General features: G+C 35.8%; 1 protein-coding gene across 2 annotated transcripts in view; it reads left to right on the top strand.

Annotated features, from left to right (window-relative positions):
* Positions 1 to 25,373, top strand: part of USP47 (ubiquitin specific peptidase 47) — a 55,198-nt gene that overhangs the window by 9,779 nt on the left and 20,046 nt on the right. Inside the window, exons 1-12 of one of the 2 annotated variants that reach the window (XM_082484790.1) lie at positions 5,112 to 5,150; positions 8,222 to 8,425; positions 9,361 to 9,477; positions 10,640 to 10,778; positions 12,361 to 12,457; positions 12,982 to 13,127; positions 13,895 to 13,974; positions 14,837 to 14,986; positions 21,077 to 21,172; positions 21,263 to 21,415; positions 22,404 to 22,571; positions 24,818 to 24,949. In XM_082484790.1, coding sequence (XP_082340916.1) covers positions 5,130 to 5,150; positions 8,222 to 8,425; positions 9,361 to 9,477; positions 10,640 to 10,778; positions 12,361 to 12,457; positions 12,982 to 13,127; positions 13,895 to 13,974; positions 14,837 to 14,986; positions 21,077 to 21,172; positions 21,263 to 21,415; positions 22,404 to 22,571; positions 24,818 to 24,949 — 1,503 coding nt within the window. In that variant the 5' untranslated portion in view covers positions 5,112 to 5,129. Of the gene's footprint in view, positions 1 to 5,111; positions 5,151 to 8,221; positions 8,426 to 9,360; positions 9,478 to 10,639; positions 10,779 to 12,360; positions 12,458 to 12,981; positions 13,128 to 13,894; positions 13,975 to 14,836; positions 14,987 to 21,076; positions 21,173 to 21,262; positions 21,416 to 22,403; positions 22,572 to 24,817; positions 24,950 to 25,373 lie in introns of those variants that run through there. The other variant, XM_082484789.1, reaches the window with a different exon arrangement.

Raw genomic sequence — 25,373 nt, 5'->3', positions numbered from 1 at the left:
GCCTCTCCTTTCCTTGCACTCTTTGAAGTGCCTCTAACTGTAATTTTGGAGACAGGTAAGTTGTTTGAAATCTTTGTAATCCAGCAGAGGTGAATGTGTGTTAAAAGTTGATAAGCAATGAGGATAAGAACACAAACAAAAAATAAAGCTACATTTCAGTTATGCCAAATTAAAACAATAATGATACCACTTTGAAAATTATTTTTCTTAAAGCACCCTGTTGTGTGTTAGCCCTGGTAGGCAGCTAAGCAGCATGCAGCCACTCGCTCATTTCCCATCCCCAGTGGGACAGAGGAAGGGAAGAGGAAAAGTAAGAAAACTTGAGGGTCAAGATAAAATTGTTTAATAAGTGAAGGAGAAGTGGAAGAATAGAGGGGGGGGACCAAAACAAGGGGTGGTAAGACTCACCATGTCCTACGGGTACACCAATGCCCAGCCAATTGCCAAGCAAAGATGGAACTTAACTAAACCATCTCTTTTCCCTTTTATTACTGAGCATGGCATTATATGGCATGGAATATCTCTTCAGTTAGTTTTGGTCATCTGCCTGGTTGTGTCTCCTCCCAGTCTCTTGTGCACCCCCCAGTCTATTCACTGGGGTGGCAGAGTAAGAATTGGAGAAGGCCTTGATGCTGTGCACTGTTCAGCGAGAGCTAAAACATTATTGTTATCAGCATTTTTTCAGTCACAAGGCTAAAACACAGCACCTTAGGGACTTCTGTGAAGAAAATTACCTCTACTACAGCCTGACGCAGTACACACCCTTTTTGGTAGTTTCCTTCCTATTTTCTAGTCTTGTTGCTAGTCAAGAGGATAGACTGAAATGGCTTCCCTAAGTCTTGCGAATCCTTGATATCCCATCCCAGGGGGAAAAAAAAAAAAGGGAGAGGGCAAAGTTTCATTAATTAAGAAAATGGTCAGAATCAGAGTATATATTCTTGAATGTGGATGATATTTTAGGCTTGGTGTGAAGTATTTTTTTTCCTCACTAGTAATGGGACAGAAAACCTCTGTTGAGTTTCACTAGCTTCAAAGCACAGTTGTTGGATTCTGCCCAAAGTCGCTCCAGGTGTAATTAAGAATATGAAGTTGAGGATAAAGTATGTTATTCAAGTACTCACAAACCTGATACCACAAAGTCAGTCAGATTCAAAATTAAATGATTGTGTCTAAAGGTTGTTCAGAATTATTTTGCCTCGGGAAGCGTTCCAACACAAGATATATCAAAGACAATAGCTAAAAATTATTCTGTTTATTGAGACCTCCTGGGATCAGTGTTTAGAAAAAGTGTATTGCTTGCCACAAGTGTACTATAAAATACTTCTTTGTAAACTGTGTTTTGGTTCAGGTATTTGTAACAGAATTGAGTGCACTGTTGCCTCATTAACTCAAACTCGGCTGCAGTGAGACACCTGTGTTGGTAACAACTCGCAATGCTGTGAGAGAATTAGTCTAGTCAGATGCCTTTCAAAAAGTTGCTTCTTTCCTCTAAAATAACACCCAATGTGAGTCCAGTTTCTCTTTTCTTCAGTAGATGAGTAACCACAGCAGTGTCCAAAGCGATGGGAGACCACCTGCTTAATGCTTCATTCATTCTGAGGACCTTTATTATCCTATTTTTACTTCCCAGGGGACTGACCTGGTCGCCTGTCTGTTTCGGGGAAGCTGGCCTTTGAAAAAGAACTTTGTTGGGCTGGGAAAAGCATGAAGCGTGACTAGCCTGGTTGGGGGCAGAAGGGAGTTGTGGACTGTAAGGACTGTCTGAAGTCCATAGGTCAAAATACACAGGGTGGAGAGAGGTTTTAGAGTGGAGATGGTAACCTAACTCCCTGGTTATTCTCCCCGTACTTGCTGTATATTTGAAAGGTCTTTGGCCTTTACGTTTTGTGCAGAACGCAGTGCTGTCAGCATGTATCCAGTGTGGTGTTTAATGGGTTGGACCTCTTGGAATAGGTGAAGAGATTCCTGAAACATGGTTGTGGTTTCTCAAGGAGCTGGTTTGATAGCAATTGGTATTTGTCATCTCAGAGTTGAAACAACCTTCTGTTCAGTTGAACTGCAATTAATATCTGAGTGTTCCCATGCAATGATACTTCAGAAGTAGAATATAAGTGTAGACTACTTTTTTGTGATTGAAGCTACCAAATCTTACTTTATAGTTCTAATTGCTGGAAATGCACACCCAATAAGTTATACAAACTTGGAACATAGACCTCAAAGTTTGACCAGTGTTAATGTAATAGGCAGTAGTCACTTGTGTGCATTTCATATGGTAGTCTTAAATTGCTGAAGCTACATGAAGTTTGAGAATTGCTGTTTTAAGCTTAATCATCAAAGTAATTTTGTGAATGTAAGAATGATGTCTGTCATTGCCACTTGCTACTGTTCTCTTTGTCTTTCCTCTGTATTGCAGTGATTTTGAGAATTATTTATAGGGTGTGGACATGTAGGAACTTCTCTACTGTTGATCATTTTAAATCTCAATAGGCCATTAACTTTACTTGGCAGTCAGACTTCACACAGCTGTTATTTAAACTCTTGTACTGATACTTGTGATTTTACTTACTGATTCATGCTGTCAATATTTTTGCCTGTTGGAAATACTGGAATTTGGATGACTTAGGTAGAATCTACATGAAGTTTGATCTTAGCTTTAGGTTTCGCTTTTAATCTCTGGAAATAATTATATAAAAGAACTGAAGCAGGAGTTAGTCTTGGGAGAATCATTTGAAAAATAAAATACATTTGTATTGGCTTGTCCTCATAAACTTAGTAAAATGTTGCTATACAATTCCAATGAACTCAGTGGTTCAAAGCTGAAAAATAGGAGGCCACGTCTAAATGCAGTGTTAAAACCATTACAGTTTGACATCTGAATATTGTTTTGACAGATCTAGTAACACTGTAAATTTTTTTATTCCTCTATTTTCAACAAATACAGAACCTATATGGTCAAAGCTAGTGTTTCAGTCTTGCAGATGGCACTAAAAACAATGCTTCCTTTGTTAGTATATACAGCATTACAGCTTTAATTACTTCAGTGCTACAATATGCTCTATGCTCTGCAGCTTACAGATGCAGATCTTTTGTACAAAAATGAAATATTTTTTTAGAAAGGTACGTGGGATAAATGCTTGTGTAGAATGGTGCTCTAGAATGTTCACCCATGTCAGACCTGTGTGTTCGTTGCATGTTTATATTATAAAGAGTCTTTTGCAAGTCCAGTCTAATACATAGTCAGAAATTTTCTACCTGCAGGTTTGGGAACGTCATCTCTTTTCTAGAAATGGAAGAGTGTAAAAGATGGAGTGACATGGAATGAAAGTATCAGTGTTTCAATATCTTTAAAAGGTTAACATTTGAAATTACAATTTAATTTAAATTTTATTTACTTCTAAAATTCCTGAACATTATATAAACAGTATAATTTGTAAATTTGATTTGTTTGATTTGTTAGGTGGAATATTGAAAATCGACTTTTGCCATTCAGAATTTGTTTAGCGTGAAATAACTCTTGAAAATCTTCCAGCAGTCCTCTTCTGAGAAATTGAGAGCTGAGAACCCAGCGTAAGAGCGTTCTTATAAAAGAAGTAACCTGTAGATATTTGTGTCCAGTTCAGGTGATGCCTGGAGCCTGTCCTCCCCTTCCACCCTCCACTGCATACACCAAGTAAAATAGCATGCTATAAAATTACATATTCCCTTGTGTATACTGGACCTAACTTGCCTGTCTCTGGAGAGAAGGAATTCAGGCTAAAGTAAGGGCTTTTTGGAGACATTAGGAGGAAAATTGGAAGACTTAAGCCTTCAGAATAGGGCAATATACTTATGATGATTGTAATATTATAAATGAGCAGTTTCAAAATTATGTTTTGGGGACTACTAAGTCACTTTAGCAAAACGTATGTAACTTTCAACTGAGAGCAGGTAAAGCTAGTAATTAACAAAACATTTAAATTATGGTGGTTGTTTTCTGGTTTGTTGCTTCTTATTTTTAAAACCTCTGTCAAATCTGAAATGACAGACTGTGTAAAGAAAACAATTGCTAGATACGATTACTAATCTTGGATTATTAGAACTTAAAATCTGGGACTTCGGTTCCCAGTATGCAAAGAAAGAAGTCTTGCCTTATGTGTCATCCTGCTGAGAAGTTAAATGCAGTGGTCTAATGTGGGCTATTTTTGTAAGTCATTTGGTGGGGCAAATAGGGCACGTCAGTATAGATTATGTTAGTATTTTATGTTTTGATAATCTTGACTGAGGGCACAGTTGAAGAAATTTGGAGAAGAGCAATGATGTTATTAGCATTTTCTTTCTTACTTCCTGTTTTTCCTTTCTGGAAAAATACAGTGTGCAATGCGTCAGAATCGGAAACTATTTAATTCGATGTTTGTCCATAGTCAGAAAACAGTTTTGTGTACAGGTAATGTTTATTGATACATTTTTGATGCTACAACAGAAATACTAAGGCAGGCTTTCTTTAAGAGGTTTAGGAATAAGAAAAGTCAGTAACTTCATCTCTTTATTACCTTCAACTGAATACTTCAAAATGGGTTCATATTAATAAAAACTTCCCTACCGGAAATAATTCTTGCACGAAGGAACAGTTTCACATGAAACTGGATAGTTTCATGATTTCTAAATGCAATAATAAACTGAATTACAGGGTTATATGCTGATCTTGCACTTGATCCATTTGAGGCAAAACATTTGCCTATATCTGGAGGACTTTTTTAGTATAATGAAGGAATGTGTTAGTATGAATTTATATCTTGAATTTTTGTTTACATTTCCTTATCCACTCTTTTTTACTTTATGAAATGTAGTCTGTCATTATAGCTTAACTAACATTTTATGCAACACTGCTTCTGTGTTAATTTAAATATTAAAACAGTGTGCACTGAACTTCATGTTAATAGAGGACTTGTTACAATATTTGGAGGTTATTCCTTTTAAAGTTACTCTGTGAATGGTGGTTTAGAACTCTAATAATCTTTTACTTATAGTATAAAACTGACTTTATGGAAAAAAAAGTCAATTTACTATTGTAAAGACTTATGACTTGTCAATTTTGTTTTTATATACTATAGGATATGTTTTGGAGTTGCAGACAAAGTATCTTTGCTGAAATGAAGAAGAAATTTTCACAGGTAGACAGATGAAATCAACTTTATAAAATGATATACGACATGCATAGTAACAGCATGATGCTGTCTGTGGCTTTTATTTCTTAACGTGAGCATGTGCTGTTGGATTTTTTGTGCATGTTCTTGAATACAAAGATTATGTATGTATTAAATGTAGTCTTAACAGATGTTTCAAACTGAGTATGTGTTTATATGCTTTTACACTGGTGACTGCATTTTTGGCCCTCTGTAGCTTTTCATAAAAAAAAATGGAATTGTGTAGCTATCATAATATATCAGATTATGTAATGATTAAAATTTTGTGTTTACTTTGTGGACTCAATTTGATAACAGCCTGTCAAAATAGTTTAGAGGCCTATCACTGCTCGGTATTGCCTTTTACGCTATTTTTGTAGTAAAGTAGATGATGTTTGCATTGCACTCTGATACTTCAGATGGTATGTGTGAATGCTTGTCATGAATAGAGTTGGACTGAGGTTATTTTTGCTTTATCTATTTACTGTGAACAACTTCAAGAAGTGGCACCATGAATGATGGCTTAATACCCTTTGCTATACTAACCCTGAGTTAAACCGGTTCAGTCTGTCAGAATTACATCTGTGAACAAGGAAGAGAGGATTTGTCTGACGTGGAACATCCAGCAACCCAACCAGCAAATCTTCTGTAATCTTCTATAATTTGTTTGCTTCATGTTATTTGCATCCGTCAGATACTGTGTGTCTAATTATTTTCAGTAGCAACTCCACTATAAATCACAACTGATCCACTGTCAAGGGTAGTGGAGAAAGCGTGAGTAGGAGGAGTTGAATTTAGAGGTATCTTCTGCAGGGAGGAGGGGTGTTAAGGTGTTGGTTATGTAAAGGCAGTAGGACAACAAGAAATTGAGTCTCCACTGGAGAACTTTCATTCCTGACATGCTCATATACAGTAGCAGGTCAAGTTGTAGGATCAGTGGGAATCATTAAATCTGAGTTAACTTACAGTTTCCTAGGTAAAGCTGTAGCAAATGCCTCTTAACCTCTCTGCACTGTTCTATAGAGGAAGGTGGGCTTCCACCTAGAGCAGTCCTCTACCATTGTTGGGGCCTCTGGGTCATCAGTGTAGGTTGATCTTATGAGTTTGGGTTTTAGCTGCTGCTCATCTTCTCCAGAAAAATCAAGAAATTAGACCACTGAACTGGGCCACAGGCTTCATCTTCTCTTTTGTAGCCACGCAATGAAAGAGACAAATTGTGTGCATGTTGTTTAGCCAAAAGAAAGCTGTGCTGGGAAATTTAAGGGAAAGAACCCAGAAGGTAATAACTGGTGAAATTTAATTTTAGTCTACTCGGGTACAGCATTGTGTGTCTCTGTGGGTGCTGCAGATGAAAGTGAGGATATAATGTCAAAATCACTTTGACTTCTAAATTGTGTTTGCTTCTTAATGTGTGGTTAATGTTTCAGGAATAGTTTTGTCTGTCTTCTTGGAAAGTGGTTAATAAACCTAGAATTCTCCAGTAAAGGCTAAATGTATGAAGATGAAATGTTGCAGATTTGCTGGAAATGGTGTCTTTTATCTTTTTGAGCATGCAGTTAATGAAGATTTCCACACAGGACATTACATTTGATATGCTTAGAGAAATTGGACTTTTAAGTCTTAAGAAAAATCACAGTCGAAAGGAAGCTAACATAATACAGATTGGGGGGAGGTTATTTGCTCTGACAACTTTTTTTCTGATGATGATAGGAATAGACGCTGCAGTCAGCTAGCATTTTATAGTTGTGTGAAGACTGTCAGCTGATCTCAAAATTTTGTAAAAAGAAGGGATGCAGCATGAGCTAAAATGTTTCTGTTCCTTTTTAAAAGGTTTGGTGATGTAAGAGCTCTCATGAGGGACTGTACCGCTTTGGTGGTGGTCATCTGTGTTGTGAGACTGTTTTTGTAGAAATAGAAGGGTTGCTGAGGTTGTTTAGATCTTTGTAATTCTTTATTCTCTATAAGGTGCTTATGACATGGCTGACAGTTTTAGCATGAACACTGTTCTTGCTATTTATTAATGTGTTTGTCCACTGAAAATCATGATAGCACTTGCACGTACCTTTTTTCCTTAGTAGATGATGTGCCCTTTAGATGTGGACTGAGATTTGAGTGCTCTGACATGCATTACTAATGCTTTCTGTGTGTTACAAGTTGAAAAGGCTGAGTCCTTGGGGATTAATTAGTCTGTTTACTGACCTGATGCTTTCTTGTGTGATCTATATTTAAATATTAGTTATTCCTGATAATTCTACAACTTTGGATAATTGAAAGAATTAATTGATTGTGCTTAGATCTTTTACTTCCTGGGCTTTCAGTGTTGGAAAGTGTTGGTAAAATGCCATTTTCTTGGCTTACTTGAGACTGTAAAATTTTATCACTATTCCATTGCCACCTTCATTCAAGATTGTTACTTTTCTGATTTCAGGTGTAATGAAGTTGCTGTTTAAAATTGCTTTACTTTGCCTAATAGCCATTTGGCAATGTTAATTTCCTTACTCTGTTCAGGCATAAGAATTTCTCTTGTGACTCATGCAGCAGTGAATTTAGTAGAAGAAAGTTGTTGGCTTGATTATGAAACTTTGTTTAATGGTCAGCTTCCAAGATTATTTGGAAGCTTGCAGATCTTCTGGGTTGCGTTCCTAAAAATCAAAAAAAATGTATATTTCTATCTCAGCAGGATTTATGATCATGTCAAAGCAAAATACGAGCTTGAAGTGGCGATTTGAAAGTCTGTTCCTGACTGATAGCAGTCTACTATCTGCTTACTGGCTGAAATTCTGTGCAGAACTTGAGCTGTTTCTCTCTCTACACAGTGATCCACCCATCCTGATTCCTTCTTGTTCTATGAAAATGGAGCTTCTTTTTACATAGGTTTTCCAAAACTGGAAGGTGGTTAATTTTCTTATGCCTGTTTTCAAAAATAAAGTCCAAGTTTAGGATTCTTAAGTTGTAGAAATATACTGCGTTTTTACTTGGGAAGTCTTGTGTTGATTTTTCAACTAAACTCCAAAATGTTCTTATCTTTATTAATGAATTGTTACCTGCTGTCATTTCAGGTGGAAAGTGCTGCTGAGGAACCCAGGGTGCTGTGTATAATACAAGATACCACAAATTCCAAGACAGTGAATGAGCGTGTTACCTTGAACCTGCCAGCTTCCACACCACTTAAAAGGCTGTTTGAAGATGTGGCTTCAAAAGTGGGCTACGTGAATGGAACTTTTGATTTAGTGTGGGGAAATGGAGATAATGTAACTGATACGGTATGACAACAGTAGTCTTCATTTCCTCTCGATAGCAAACATTTAAATCTTCACATTATAGAGAAGCACTCTTTGTATTGCGTAGTGCTCGTTTAATTCCTGTAAAAAATTCGTAGTAGGTGCACCACAGCAGATTGACACCACTATTTTGATTTGGCTGAATTTTATTTTGTATTATATCTACATTTTAATCTCCAAATGTGCTCTTAATTGATATGCGTATTTAGTCATTAAACAAGAGAAACTGATATTACATCATTTAGATGTAATACTATTTTTCATTATCTGGATGTATTTTTAATAATAATACCCATAATTAGTCTCCTTTGTTTCCTGTGGTCTTGTTTAAGAAGTCTTTTCTTCTCGACAGAAGCATTCTGTGTGGTGACTTCCCACGTTTCTTATACCTATTTGAATTTATAGCACGAACAAAATTATGAGTAATATCACTTGTGTACTTTATTATAAATCGGTCTTGGTTTTTGTTAATATGATTTCTGTAGATGCACCTGGAAAACTTCGTAAGATTCCTTAAGAAATAGATGTTAGTTTTTTTCAGGTCATGTTTATGCTTGCTGAACTCTTTCATTTCTTTAAAAAAAAACCAAGTGTATGCAAGCTATGTAGGACTCTAGATGGTTTGATGTTCTGCAAGAAACTTGTAGACCAGTGCCTTGACTCCTGAATAGATTAACCAATTTCTAAGTATTAAACTGTACTGTGAGACTTAATTTACACTTTCTTATACTGTTCCCAAGTTCTTTCAGTATTAATGAGTACATTTTGTTTATACTGCATAATTATTTAGTTTCATTTCATCTTACTGTGTCACAAGCTACTTCAAACAGTGTACTTGGATGGAATCTGTTAATTGTATGTATATCTGTTAAAAAAACAAAGTGTTGGATTTTTTGTTTTTTGATGTGTTTTTTTAGCAGACTCCAATAGATCAGAACAGTGACAAAACTATTCTTGATGCTGGTTTTGAGCCAGGGAAGAAGAACTTTTTGCATTTGACAGACAAAGATGGTGAGCAGCCTCATTTAATGCCGGTAAGTAAAGTCTTTGCTCAGCTATATAAGCTGTGGTGTTGGGGATCAGAGATGTGTGTTCTGTGTATTGCTCTTGTGAGATCAGAAAATGAAATAAAATTGGAGTGTATATTTCATACAATAACTTCTTCAGGACCCTTCTCAACAGAGTTTTAGACTATTATTTTACACTTCTAGGTTTCTCCTGAGTAGGACCAATTCCATTAGTAATGATCTGCTGTCGTTTTTATTTGTGCTTGTCAAATATTTCTGTAATGCTTTGCTGTGAGTAATTTTCTAAGGTTATATAATTAATTAATCTTTGACATATTTGGAGATAAGTCTTAACAATGCAGGTTTAATCATATACCTAATCCTTTTCCTCTGGGTGTTTGAAAGCAATATTAGGCCTCTCTGACATAATTCTCAGAAAAGGCAGTCCTATATCAGCAGCAGTTACCTACTTTCAAATTTACCTTTATGAAAAAAAAAAAATATATACACATATATAAAAGAAGAGTAGTCAGTGTTGCTAGAAGGAAATGTCTGCCGTAACACAACATCTGAAGTTTCGTATTTCTCAAATATGTGATGCAGTGAAAGATAAGTACAGCTGCAGTTTATTTAAGTCAGGGGTTGGATAGGCTAATGATGTATTAAGCTTATTATTCAGCTCTCAAGTCAGCACAATGCCGGCCTACTTAGCCTTTGTTGTGGACGTAATTATCTGAAAAGAGGGAAAAACAACCCAAACCCCATGTTTAAATTAAATTGTGCACAAGGTCAGAATTTGAGAGGGATTATGAAAGAATATAGAATTGTAATTTTTGTACCTGAAAAAAAAAAATCTCATTCTGTATTTCAGTGTAGAAAACTTGAGACATAGGAAATGTTAAATTGCAAAGTTGCTTGTTGTATGCATTATGGTACTGTATTTGATTATACAGTAATCTAAAGGGCATTTGCTTCCACTAATGTGAAGAACAATTTCTCAAGCTTGAGAATTTGGAGGGCAGAATTAAAGTTACTCAAGCAACTGTGTATCTGCAATTTTGCAAAATTAGTGTGATATGCTAACAAAATTGATTTCTTAGCCATTGGAGAAAGAAGTAGAACTTGTACATGTTTCAGTAAAAATTTGTTGTCTAATTTTTGCATAAAATCAGTATATTTATGTTTTTAGGAGGAGTCCAGTACAACAGATGACAGTGCGCAAGACAGATTTATAGGCCCTCTTCCACGAGAAGGCTCTGTTGGCTGTACCAATGACTATGTCAGTCAAAGCTACTCTTATTCTTCAGTCCTGAGCAAATCAGAGACAGGTATAGTGTTCTATCTTGTAAAGGCAATGCTAATTTGTAATCATTTTAGCATATTTTCAAATGGCAGCACTTCAAGATTTTCGAAATAAATTGCAATTTATTTTAAAAAACCCACATCACCACTACATTTTCCATCATGTTTTCTACAATATTCTTGTATCGCTTTGGGAACAGAATAGCTGTATCCCATCCTTTTCTTTCTTGTGACAGTGCAATTCAAACTCTCTGTCAGAGGCCCTCCTTTTCGGTATTAAACTACTGCTGTGTCCCCACTTGAGTAGTCAGGATTGTATTATCAGAAACTATTCACCTCAAGCTGTGTGTACACTCAGAGCTTAATGAGTACTTCATAGTCTGTTACAGGGGGGGCTGTTGCCAAATCTCTGCACTCCATGCGTTAACTGAAGTCTTCCTCCTGTAGCCCCCGGTTGCGGTTTCTCTGCCTGCACCATGATTCCCCAAGAGGTTCATCCTCCACTGCCTGGCTCCCCACCAGCAAGTGGAGACTCCCTCTGGAAGGGAAGTGCAGCTCTGCCGCACAGACAAGTGCCAGGGCAGATCCCGGCAGGCTGGCTGGGTGCCTTTGCTGCATAGGGGGGCAGGAGGAGACAGCAAGTTATACCTCAGTACTGAGACAAACTTCTGATAATAAATTTGTTGAGCAGACACCAAGACTACATTCATACTACACCAATTCATACGTGTTCAAGATTGTTTTGAGAGATAAGAAAGTTTATCTGCCACATACCTTTTTTCATTTAATGTAACTGCATGGAGTAGCTGTCTTGTCTTTACTAGTCTGGAACAGAGATTTTCTTTTATACTTACTAAGAGTTTCAGAGTATAAATAGGCATATTTAATTTCTTTATTATGCTGTGCTTCAGTATATGCTGCTTGCTTATCAACTGTTGTTAATACTTTATATTGGAGAAAATCTGAAAATGACAGTCAGGTGAATAAAAGCAAAGAATTCCCTTTTCACCTTTTCAGCTAATAAAAATGACACTGATTTTTAGTAGCTGATTTAATTGGTTATTATGGGAGAAGGTTTTAGAAGATATAGATGTGTGTGGGCAATATAAAGATTTTTTCTTTTTTATAGTTCTGAGAGGATAGTACAAACCAATGCAGATAAAATTGATATTTACATTACAACTGGTATATATTTAGTTGAAATCAGGCAGTAAGCTAGTAGACAATTGTTTCTTAACAAATTCTAGATTCTTCTGTAAAATATTTAAATCAACTAATAAAATATTTACAGTTACCTATGTCCCCATTGGTGCAGTATTCAATGTTAAATATCAGTTATTATTGTGAAATATAATTCATGATCACTAAAATAGCTATGTGTCATTCAGGTAAATTATTTCTGTTGTGTAAACTATTATTCTGTTGCTCTCAAGCGAGCAATTGTAATATTCCCTCAATTTTTGTAGCGCAAACAACAGTAAACGACAACAGCTGGATGCAGTTCTCTAATAAACATTATTACAAAATTGTTTTCTTGTCAAATGATTTAACTCTTAAAGTGATTTACCATCTTTCTGTGTTATTTCCATCTCATTCTTGTATTTTTAGGTTATGTGGGGCTAGTAAATCAAGCAATGACTTGCTACTTGAACAGCCTTCTACAAACACTTTTCATGACTCCTGAATTTAGAAATGCGTTATATAAGTGAGTATATATAATCAAAACCTGTTCTTAAATTTGTCCTGGTCTATATTGGTAGGAGACCCTTTTGAATTCCACCTGTCAGTTTCCTTGTTTGGACACTGAAAAGCATACTTGAAGTCAAACTGGATAGACTACTATAAATTATATCTGCTGAAAAACTTCAGATTTTTAGTACAATACTGAGGTATGTTATTGCTTGTGGTATGGACAATTTACCCCATCTTGAAAACATCAAACTTGAAGTTAAGTTTGATACTAAGTGTACTTCGTGTCTCTATTTGTGGACTGAATGGCTTCAAGACTATTTCATTCGTTTGTGTTAGGCTTGTACATTTAAAGAATAGTATTGTCATTTACTGCAGCAATGGAAAGCAGTTTAATTTGGCTTTTCCCAAGAAACAGAGCTTCAGTTAACCTCTGTAATCTGGTAGACCACTTGAAATGTAATAAAGGCTGATTTAAATGTCTTTTTGAGTAATGTTTTCAAAGCATTTTTAATTGTCAATATATTGTGTTGTGAATAGGTGGGAATTTGAAGAATCTGAAGAGGATCCTGTGATGAGTATCCCCTACCAGCTTCAAAGACTGTTTGTTTTACTGCAGACCAGCAAAAAAAGAGCAATTGAAACAACAGATGTTACACGGAGTTTTGGATGGGATAGTAGCGAGGGTAATGTGCAGCTATTATGCTTGTGTGATTTGCTTCAGCAGCTGCCTGTTAGGGGCCTAAACTGCTGTCAATGGGGAAAAATACTGGAATAATTAAAAATAATTATTAGAATACACTTTGTTTCGGTGGAAACAAAATAGCCTAAGTGGATACTTTGTGGTGTGTGTTTGATTATTTTTTTTTATTTTTTTTTTTAAAGCAATTATGTCTGCGAGGTTTAGGCTGTTAAAGTAAAAATCATTATATTTTTGTAATGAAGCTATCATTACAGTTGTTAATTTTTTCTAAAGAAATAGCTCTTTATGAGAAACTTGCATCTGTTTTGAATCACGAATGTTGAATGCACTTGTTCCACTTTGGTAGAAAATGATACGGATAACTATAAAATCAAAAACTGTTTGTCTTTTTTACACTTGTATAGTGTAATTTTGTCCCGTAACCTGATGATAAGGAGTTGCATTTCGGTGTCCTTACGCTTACAAAGAAAAAAATTGATTTTTAGAGGATGAGTACAAAGTGGGAAATAAGTCAGAACGAGTTTATTTTATTAACAAACAGTTCATATTAGCATTTCTGTATTTTTTTACATATTCTTGCTTATTATGCAATTCTTGTGTATGCATATACATTGTGAGCGAGCTGGCTGCTTATTTTTCTAACTTAACTTGAGAAGCAGCTGCTTGTGGAATTGAACACTGGCCCAATAATGAATATTGGGGCTAATAACATCTCTGGTTTTAATTAAGATTAATTTCAATTTCTAACAGCATGGCAGCAACATGATGTACAGGAGCTTTGTAGAGTCATGTTTGATGCTTTGGAGCAGAAGTGGAAGCAAACAGAACAGGTAATTGTATAAAACCTTCCTTCCGTTCATTCAGTGGTGTGGTATTGTTGTGGGGTTTTGTTGTTTTTTTTAAGGATGATTGTGAAAAACGTTAACTGAATTTTAAATACAAGGGTTATTGAAAGTCTGCAATAGTTGCCAGTTGTCTTGTTTGATGCAATCATTAAGCTACTATAATGAATGACTTTTGAGAGTGTGTTGCTTATGTTTTCCTTCCCCAGTTAAAAGTGGAATATTCTGAACTGTGAATACTTGGTCTTTATTTGAAGCACAGAAAGTGATTGTGTAACTCCTGTGATAGCTTCTTTGCTGTCAGTATTTATTAGGCTACGTTGTGGGCTTTTGCAGCTCAAGCCACTCTTCTAATGTAGGAGAAAGGCAGGAATGTATTCATAACACAGGCTACACACACTTCTGATAATTGGCCAACTTATTGTAGACCAATTGTCAGATTTGTAGATTGGCAAATACTTCCTTCCTCTTTCTGCACCTACCTCTGGAGACACAGGGAAGGACTGCAGTATCAGCCTGTTGGCAACGTTTGCAAGATCAGGCTTGTTTTGAAAACACAAACTTCAATTTTGGTAGTTTTGTACTCACTCTTAAGATGTGACTGTAAAGTATACTGTGAAGCTTATGTAGGGTGGTTTGAGACGCTCCTTTGATACGTGTTTTGTGCAGTGGTGGGGCAGGGTAAAACAAGAAATCCAGAGATGGATGTCCTGCTGGGGAATGGTATTCTAAATGTGTAGCTGTGCAATTGAGACTTTATTTAAAAATGGCATTTTCTTGTAAAACTAAAGAAAGGAAACACGTTTTGTTTAATTTGTTTAAAGCTCTGTTGAATACCTGTTTGTTTCAGGCCGATCTTATAAATCAACTGTATCAAGGCAAACTGAAGGACTACGTAAGATGTCTAGAATGTGGCTATGAAGGCTGGAGAATCGACACTTACCTGGATATTCCTTTGGTCATCCGGCCGTATGGCTCCAACCAGGCGTTTGCTAGCGTGGTGTGTACTATTATGCTGACTAATAGTGCATCCATACACACATAGAATACATAATGCGACAGTGGTATAATTTGTTACATGGTAAGTATCATCCTAGATACTCCATCTTGGGGTGTTCGTCTTTGTGCAGTGAACCAGCTAGCAAGTTCTAGAAGATTTTTTTTGGCTTTTTGGGTTATTTTTTGTTTTGTTTTGTTTTTTTTTTTTTCTTTTGCCCTTCAATGAGTCCTACTGGTGCATGTACAAGGGGAGGGGAAATGCAACTTTATTGCCTTAGGGCTGCAGTAATCAATTATTTTCTTCCTGATAAAATCTTCAGCATTTACTCGAGATATTTTTATGAGATCACTAAGTTTTATCTGGTTTGTTCTCTTTATTGGCACATCTGCTAAATTTTTCATAGCATTGTTGAAAATCTTAGTGAAAGAACAGAACGTTGACTTAGAATTTTTAGTTTAATTGCCATGTTGCTGTGCTTTTTGAAGTTCACTTCTCAAATACCATATGCTTTTAACAAGCCATTTATAATAATAAAATCCTATTGTACATCATTGTTGTTGATCACTTTTGCTCCAGCATTACTGATGTTGGCGAGCATATATATTGCTTAGTAAATCTGTGGAAGTTTTTTTGGTTTATTTTTTCCACGCCCCTGAAAAGAAGTGATTACAAACTGGAATTCCACTGTTGTGGCTTAAAATACCTGTACTATGGATGAAGTTGTGAGAAAGAATAAGAATAAATCAAATAAATCTTTCAGTAAAGGTTGTTTTAAATGAACACTTGTTGTGTAATTGGCTTACCAGGATTATTTGTTATATATGGAGTATTTTTCCTTTTACATCTAGTATGCTGGCAATATTTTTAAGCACTAATAGTCCATAATTCTTAACAGTAATTCTGTTAAGAAAAGGATTGTTAGAATTAGGTTAAACTGCAGTGTAGGTTCAAAGTACTTCATACTTTAAAACTTTAAGTACCAATCTTGAGAAGTAGTAGAGCGACATTGATCTCTCAAAAAGGATTGATGTTAAAGTCCTTTGAATTCTTTCTAAGATTGCATTAAGAAAATTTAAAACTATTCAGCTAACTGAAGCTGTATTTTGAGCTGCCATTCCATTGATACAGATTGAAATATTTCTGATATATTAAAGTAATAAACTATTTAGCTCATGTAGTTGTATTCTGCATTTAACAATGCATTGTACATTTATCTCAAATTGAATTTTTTTTTTCTTTAGTAGGGAAGTCTATAGTGGAATGCTTAAAAAAAAGACTGTTTTTGTAAAAACACAGAAAGCTTGAACAATTAAGAAATTAAATATTCGATTACTATTAGTAGTGCTTTATATTTCTCCTGTAAATCAGCATTTACTGGGTTTACTACATTGAGAAAAATAATTTTAAGATTTTTGTTACACAGACTTACATGGTTGCAATTTGTATTGATGCTTCAATTTTTGAGCTTTTTTAATTCGTATTCTGATTATATTCAGTTGATTCTCCTCCCTGCATTTGTATTATCTATAGCAGATGTAATTTTTAGATTTGTAGTCTTCAGCAGTGGGGAGATATGGAGGATACTTGCTTTTGGAGAAGGGAAAAATCGCCTGTTTCTAAATGGAATTCTCTGAAGGTAGTATCCTCCATTGATCCATAGATGATGGTGATTTAGTAGGTGTAGGTAAAAGGGTATGAGAGATCAAAAACTTCACACATGCGCTAATAGGGCTTATAGAAGGGAATGCAAAACTTTTTAGACCTTGCTAGTCAGATCCTGAGGGAACTTGCAGCAGGCGACACAACCCAAGATAGGGGATCTAAGGAGGATACTACCTTCAAAGAACTCTAGTTAGAGGTAAGTGATTTTCCATTACTTTCTAATAAGAGAGAATGGACGTATGAGCTTTAAGTAAGGTTAATCTGTAGAATGCCACATAAAGTGTATTATCCCACTGTTCGACATTGTGTACTACCAAAAAAATGTAGATACATGAAATGTTGCATTTATCTATAAATATATGTATTACTTCTTAAATACATGGGAACATTAAAGAACTGGGAAGGATAATGTTATGTTTTCTTCATTTCCTAATACAAAGTAATTCTGAAATTCTTCGGTATGTTTTTAAAGTTTGCATTTTGAAAATTTTTTTCTGATTCCCCACTCCGTCTCCTGAGTTCATGTAGTAAAACTGCATTGCTACAAACTCATTAGGGCATCTCTGGAGCACTGAGATCTTGTCAGTATGTGTCTCAAGATAGCTTCTGAAAAGGTACTTATAGTACCTGCATTGTTCCAAGGACACAGTTTAAAAAAATCTGAATCAGTCTTTTCTTGAAGTCAGTAGAAATATAGACATAAAAAAACATAGCTTATTTGAGGGAGGTAAACAGGAGCAAGAATTCACATGCTGCTTTTTCTTGGTACTAGTGTCTTTTGTCTGGATTTTAACGTAGAATTAGAATGTACAGAATTTAACAGCATTAGATGTAAGTGAAAAAGAGTTTTTTTGACTGCAAAACAAAAATTTTGCAAGATGAAGAACAGCCTGGAGAAGAGTGTATGCAATGGGGAACTAGCTTGCATGCTGAAATTGTTACTAGAAAACAGTGGAAATTGCTTCATAATACCAGAAGACTAGTAATAATACAAGTATTCTGGACATGTAGCAAGTACAGTTCTGTTTTGTTCAGTGTTGTTAGTTTTCACCATCTTTTGTATGTTAACTTTTCTTTTGAGGGTGTAAGTATGCATACAAGTAGACTTATTTTGGGGTAGAAATTAATTTGAGCTTCTGTGTGAATTTACTTTGTGGTGTCACTGCCAGACTAAAACTGTTGAAGGCAGTTAGAATATGGATGATGTGACATTTACTTTTTTTAAGCTAGATTGGTATCAACAAGGTCTTGTATTTGAGTAGTGAGCTCTGAAAACCTGAGATGGCAATTACTTTCCAATTTTTCCACTAACAGTTTTGCATAATTGCTGTTTATTGTGTAACTTTTCATAAAGATTCTGCTGCTCCTGTTCGCAGGTTTTATACAAATGCTTGCCGTAAGATACCTGTCAACCTAGTGACTGTATCATAATGCATTTTCGTGGAGAAGAGTGTCCCCTAAGTGTCTACCTTTAGCCTGACAATAATTAGTTTGAACTGTTTGTTTTAGCATTTTAGTATGGTAAGTGTTAGAAATCCCATAATCAGAATATTAAAAACTGGATATGCTCAGAACTTGGCTGGACAAGGCCCTGAGCAATGTGCTTTAAGGTGGACCTGCTTTGAGCAGGGATCAGATGATCTCCAGAAGTCTCTTTCAGCCTATACTGTTCTTTTGTTGTTGTGAACTATGAAAAAGTGTGAATAGCCTTTGTCGTACCAATCTATTGCTTGATCTTTTATGGTATATTTTGAAGTGTGTGTGGGTGCCAGAAATGGTGGAAATGTTTATTAGCTCTAAGACTACATAATAAGATACATAAGATTAACTTCAAAGGTAACATTTACTATAGAGTTGCACAAAAATGGGGGCTGTCATGTGATAGGTTGTGCAGTGTAGAAGCTTTATCACTGGTTTTGCTGAGTTAACTGTCAGAGTAGAAAATGGTGAACTGCATAGAATAGGAATTGTATTAAGAAACATCCTAATCAGCAGAACTCACTTTGGTGTAAAGATTATATAGGAGAAAACTGGAGGAGACATAAACATGAGGAGCAGCAGCGATGTTCCTTATACAAGGATTAAAAAATATATGGCTATTCATACAGCTCAAAAATAGAGGAGTTGTCGAGAGTTTCAATCAGGTATTTCAAAGCACGGCTCACTAGGTATGGTGAGCAGCAAAACCACAAGAGTAATGTAGTAATACTTCATTCAGTTCTTGGGGTTCTGAAGGATCATCATTTTTTTTTCCATATGTAAAAACTTATAGCACGTTTCCTTGTTAAATTGCATATCACACAGTCTACATAAGCATTACATAATCATTTATGTCCCATCTTTCATATATTCCCATTCATTCATATTCATGTTGATGCATGAATTGCAACTTTTTTCTTGCACTCAGTACGTTTTTATTGTCTTAACTGGCATTTGATTCATAACAGATAATTCTGTGGTCATTATGTGAAGCTGTCTACATTGCATGTTTTCTGTGTTGGTTATTAACTTCTTTGGTTTCATTTAAGTAATTCTGAATGTTAATTCCTTAACTAGTTTATGGAATAGTCAATATGCAGTAATCCATTTCTTCCCCTTTTTAAGCAGACTTGCTTGGTCTTCTTTCTTACATTTTAGAATGAGATTCCTCCCATTTCAGTGCATAATCTTACAAAACATTAGCTATGTGTTGCCCCTAAGTAAAAAGCAACTCAGCCTCTGTATGGTTTAGGAAGTAAATATGAAGATAGCAGTTTAATTCAGACTCTAAAATGTTTTCATGTGTAGAGAGTCTCTGCCCAAGCGCTGTGATTTCAGGGCTGTTCGAAGGCTTTTTTGGCTGGATCCAAAAATGGTAGTGTGTAATGACTGTCTTCAATGTACAGTTCTTTGAGTTTGGCACATTTTTCATTTGTGAATAGTTGTCACCTGGAATACAGTCCTTTTTTAAAAAAGTCCTTTTTCCTAGAACAGCAACAGCTTTTGTAAGCATTTGTTTTATCATTGTTCTTGCTGCTTCTCTGAGTTCTCAGAAAGAAAGGAGAAGGGAAGAATTAGAGGCTTTTTGAAGAACTTGGCATATCCTTGATTTCCTCCCAAAGTGTGACTTATCTAACAACATAATTTAGGTAGTAATCTTAAGTTCTGTGCCAGCCATGTTACAGTTGGTGAGTTTATTCTGCCCAGTTAAGCCTCCTCTTACTTATTCAGACTTCAGGGAACAGCTATAGTCCTTCATAAGAGATGATTCTAAAAAACTGTTGATCATCTTTCCTTTAAACTGTCTAAATATGTCTAAATATGCAAGTTGTATTTGTTTTCACCTCCGTAGCTGAACAGAGAACTTCTGAGTTCGACTTGGAGTTCAGAAACCCAGAGTCCATTGGCTCGCAAGCTGACTGGGTTAAAGGTTTTAACTTTTAAAATCTCTGGGTAAAATTCTTTACTGGTCCCATCTGAGTATTCTTAGTGAATTTTATTTGAACAAGTTTGTTCTCAAATATATACACCTATGTGCAGTATCATTGTTGCAGATTATGTTAGGGGGAGGACTAATAGTCAGTTTGGAGGACTAATAGTCAGTTTGATTGGATTTTGAATATTGTTTGCTGTAGAGAGGAGCAAAGTAGAAATCATTAAACCCCTGGATTTAAGCATTAGTGACAGAACTTTCAGGCAGCTGTCAGACAATTAAATTCCAGTTACTGGTCAGTTGCCTTATAAAGTTTACGCTGGGAGGCTAGTTCTGTCTTTATAGGAAATGACCATATCTGATTCTCACTCCTTTGGCTGTGAAGCTCAAGTACTCTCCCTCCATCCTTTCTTTGCCTTTCACTTTAAAGTAGTATATTCAAATGTGGTTCCTAAGTCCGTTTGTAGAATGGGACTACGGCTGTCTTCAGGCAGGGCACTGAGGAACTGGGTCAAATTTCTTTCCTGCCACCTCCCCCCGACCCCAGTAATTATTATATGGTATCTGTTGGGAATAACTCCTCTTGAGATGCAGAAGAACCATCTCAAAATTCTGGGAGAACAGGGCCAAAGCAGGGTTAAAAAATAAGCTCTTTTTCACAGCAGTCGACTGGATAGACATGACTAAGTGTGATGTGCAAGATAACAGGAGTAAATGTCATTTTATATTGTATGTTTACTAAAACAAGACAATTTGGATTCATCAAATACTGAATGAAATATAGTTAGCAGTAATTGTGGTTTGACTGTTTAACCTTGGGCCGGGTAGAAAGTTTAGTTTCTCTTCATATTTTACTGACTGTGTCTGTATCAAAGTTTATGTCAACCAAATTTTGGTTGTAGATCTAATTGAAGTAATTTGTATGTGTTTGCAGTCTCATTGTAAATTTATCGTTCTGATTTATACCTACATAATAAACATTCTTTGAAAATCAGTTAACATCTTTTTATTATTAGGAAGAAGCACTGCACGCTTTCATTCAGCCTGAGATTCTTGATGGCCCCAATCAGTATTTTTGTGAACGGTGTAAGAAGAAATGTGATGCAAGGAAGGTAAAGACTGTTAAAATAATTTGCAAAATTTAGTTTTGGTAAATACCAATCCTGATGATGGTAGCATAATCTTGTCTTTGCTTCATTTAGGGTCTGCGGTTCTTGCATTTTCCGTATCTGCTGACGTTACAGCTGAAGAGATTTGACTTCGATTATACCACTATGCACAGAATTAAACTCAATGATCGTATGACTTTTCCTGAGGAGTTAGACATGAGTGTCTTCATTGATGTTGAAGATGAGGTAAAGTGTTTGGTTTCAGAGTCTTTAACTTTCTTGAAGTTCGTCATTAAGAAAATTAAAATGTCAGTCTAATAAACCCATTTTAACAACATTATTCAGCTACTTAAGAATGTTCTTTAGCCATGGCAATGTTTTAATTTGTAGTTTTTAAATCTGTCTGTGTGGGTTTTTGTTAAATTGAAAAGGAAGCATGTTCTCTAATCACTGTAGGGTTTTCATATTTCCATAAAGAAGCTTTTTCTGATTTCTTGCATTTTCATGAGTGATTTAAAAGCACAGGTTTCAGGGCTTCTACGTATACTGCAAATCCAGAATGAAATACATTTCTTAAACTTATGTCTGAATCCGTTTTGGTCACAAGAGGTGATGTAACGTTTTGAAACTGAATGCTGAGGTTAGTCCAGAAAACATTAATGATTAATTCTTTCCTTCTGTCTCACAATGTTGTGTATGCTGTAGAAATGAGATTTTTTTTTTTTTTTTTTTTAATTTTAGTTTTCGCTTGCATCTTCTGGCTTTTAACTCTTCTGGTTTTGGCCAAAATTCATGTTGTGCAATTACATTCACCAAAAAAGTATTTAATGTGCCTTCTGCATTAAAGACTAAATTTATTTCTCTTAATTCCGTTTCTGAAAACGTTGTCACTTTTCTAGCTTGTAGTGGTATAATAGAACTACTGCATTCGTATGCACGTGGAGGGGCTTTTCTGACTCTATACAAACCTTTGGTTTATGAAGTTTGCCATTTAAGCAATTTGATACCTCTCAAAGTGTTACTGGTGGGGGTGGAACATGGACTAAATAAGAATGCAGATTAATCTGTGAGAACAGAACTTGAGACAAAGTTAATTGCAGAGGTCTCCAGGGTTTTGAGGAGTTTCATTGTTTTGCAGATTAAGATTTTTTTCATTTCACAAACGTATTGTTATTTCTTGTTCCATGTAACTTTAAGTGTTGTATAATATTAGTATGTATGTCTTATTTTTAAGAAGTCTCCTCAAACTGAGAGTTGCACTGATAGTGGAGCTGAAAACGAAGGCAGTTGTCACAGTGATCAGATGAGCAATGATTTTTCTAATGATGATGGAGTTGATGAAGGAATCTGCCTTGAAAGCAATAGTGCAGCAGAAAGAATTTCTAAAGCTGGCAGTGAAAAGGTATGTTTACAAAAAATGTCTGATTGAGATGGAGTTAAATTTCTTCATAGCAGCCTGTATGGTGCTCTGTTGTGGATTTGTGACTAAAACAGTGTTGATAGCACACCAGTGTGTTAACTCTCACACAGCACCAAGGCTTTCTCCGTTTCTCATTCTGCCCCTGTAAGGAGTAGGACTAGGGGTGAGCAACAGGTTGGAAGGGGGAAAGATCTGGGATTGCTGACCTGAATTGACCAGAGAAATATCTTGTGCCATACTCCCTGCTGTGCAATGTCATGCTCAGCAGTAAAAACCGAGGGCTTTCCAAAGTAGCTGTTGCTCAGAGACTGGCTGGGCATTGGTTCGCTGGTGGAAGGTGGCAAGTAATGCCTTTGCATCATTGCATCTTTTTTTTTTTTTTTTTTTTTTTTCTCTTTCCTTCACTTGCTAAACTGTCATTATCTCCAACCACAAGTTTTCTCACTTTTGCTCTTCTGATTCTCTCCATCGGCCCATTTAAGGGGAGGAGTTAGTGACTGGGTGGGTGCTTAGTTGCTGGCCAGGGTCAACCCACCACAAAAGTAAATGATAAAAATAGAAATAATTCTGATAACGGGAGTGGGACCATGTGTGTTTATTCAGATTCCAAAAATTGACACTACAGCAAAGGAAAGCATGCAGTTGATTTCCAGGTCACCTGAGAATAAAGGTCTTCCCAGCTTGTCAGACTGAGAATTCCCAGATAACTTGTTTTGGCAGCAGACATTCAAATTGAAGACTCTTTTGTCTTGTGAGCGCTGTTTTTCCTTTGAGGTCAGTTGTTAAAGGCCTACCAGCTTTGAGTACAGAAGTGTTTTGCAGTCTAGTAGGAGAAGATTGGAAAGTTTTGATCAGTCTCTGCCATCCATTTTTTGTCCTTATAAAAATGGTCATATAGATGAGGCCGTGGGTCTAAATGTTAAATATTCAGTCATCTTGAGTTAATATAAAGGAATTGAGCAGCAAGTCAGTCTAGGATAGCAGTCATCCTTCTGTGGGACATAAAGATTAGCAGAGATCTTCGAGAAACCTGATTGAGTTTTCTTGCCAATACAAAATTCATCAAAAATCTTGAGTTTTATGGTAAAGTCTACAATGTGTACTGCATGGGTCGTTATTCAGTGAACTCATCTGAAACTTGGCTAATAGCTTTTATTCAGACTTGTTAGGAAGCTGTTTGGCTGTAACCGTCACATTCATAAATATTTAAAGGCTGACTTGTATTTTAAACTGCACACCTGTCTCTGTTTCCATTTACCTTGAACAATTTGAGAGGAATTTCTGATGAATGTTCTGAATACTGACAGTCTTAACTGGAAAAACGAAAGAAATTGATAGATAGTCACTTGAGTGTAACAGGGACAGAGTATTGTAATATATCTAATGCAAATATCATATCCTAGTATTAACAGTAGCTTTGGCCAATTAATTCATACTACTTGTTCTCAAAGCAAACTAGCTGTCAAGCCATGTTGTTAGCTTTTTGGTTTGGATATCTTAATAATAGTTGCGGTATATGCTAAGAATTTACAGAGCATTTCCTCTATATAATCTAAAAATAGTTAATTTTTAACTCGGAGTCAGTATTGTTCAGTTTTATTTTTCAAAGTATACACAATACTGAAAGGCATGTCCTTATTACCCTTTATTTCCATCCTTTCATCTATGAAAAGAAAGGTTTATGACAGCAAACTTGGAGTGCTGGAGTCTTAATGCATTAATGCATTAATATGCATTAAGGGGCAAAAGGCAATCTTCAAGAATGCAGAGAAGGGTGATGGCAAAGAAGCCAAAACTTTGTAGCTACAGGCAAGTTGGCCATTACTTTGTTTCTTGTTTGGAGATTTAATACCTATCTAGCATAAGAAGTCACAAATTCTGAGCTTTTACAGAGAAGTAACAGTAATGCATTAAACCTGTTCAAAAATGTTTCCATATTTTTTTTTCCTGAAGTTGTTTGGTCTTTTCTCTCTCTCGTCCCACCAGTGAAAGGGGAAATTCCTCTTTACTTCCACTATTACACACTCTTGTATAATGTTTAGCATATCAGAGCTCTGATTTTGTTCAGTGTCTATTGCAGTAACGCGTTTCTGTTACGCAGATCTATTTTGTAACATACAACTTATTTATATATTTGGGTTTGTGTAATTCTTTTTAAGACTTTTTAATATGATCACTTGGTTACCCTTACTTAATATATATATCACACCTTTTTCTTCTCTCCCCAGAGTTCTTTACTGTATGAGCTCTTTTCTGTTATGGTTCATTCTGGAAGTGCTGCTGGTGGCCATTATTATGCCTGTATAAAATCTTTTAGTGATGACCAGTGGTACAGCTTTAATGATCAGCATGTCAGCAAGGTAAAAATGGTATTTTTAGTTATCTTGTGTACTCAAGAGATGAATCAATGAGTTTGCATTTTGCATGTGATTTTGCACTTACCTCCACATAAAACCAGCTTCATTATATATGTTTCAAGCATTTACTTTGTTTCATCTTCTCATCCTAATGTCCTGCGATATACATATGTTTTGTTAGCTTAACTGATTTCTAGGGTTTTTTATTTATGTATGGATTTTTGTGTGTTGGGGGAGAGGAGTGTTTCTTCTTGATGGTGAAGGGGGGGGGATGGTTCATAAAGAAGCCTTTATTCGTGTACAGATCAGGCTGGATTTAGAATTTTGCCTTCTATGCATGTGAAGAATACTTCTTGCTTAGAGAAGTATATTTGTAGATCTATTACAGCCCAAATGGTGCTGTTAAACCGGTCCTGCTGATGCATTT

The sequence above is a fragment of the Vanellus vanellus genome (genome assembly GCF_965231255.1).
Source record: "Vanellus vanellus genome assembly, chromosome: 6".
NCBI classification, from domain to species: Eukaryota; Metazoa; Chordata; class Aves; order Charadriiformes; family Charadriidae; genus Vanellus; species Vanellus vanellus.
The sequence above is the reverse complement of the archived record's forward strand: the minus strand, read 5'-3'. Positions and strand labels throughout refer to the sequence as shown.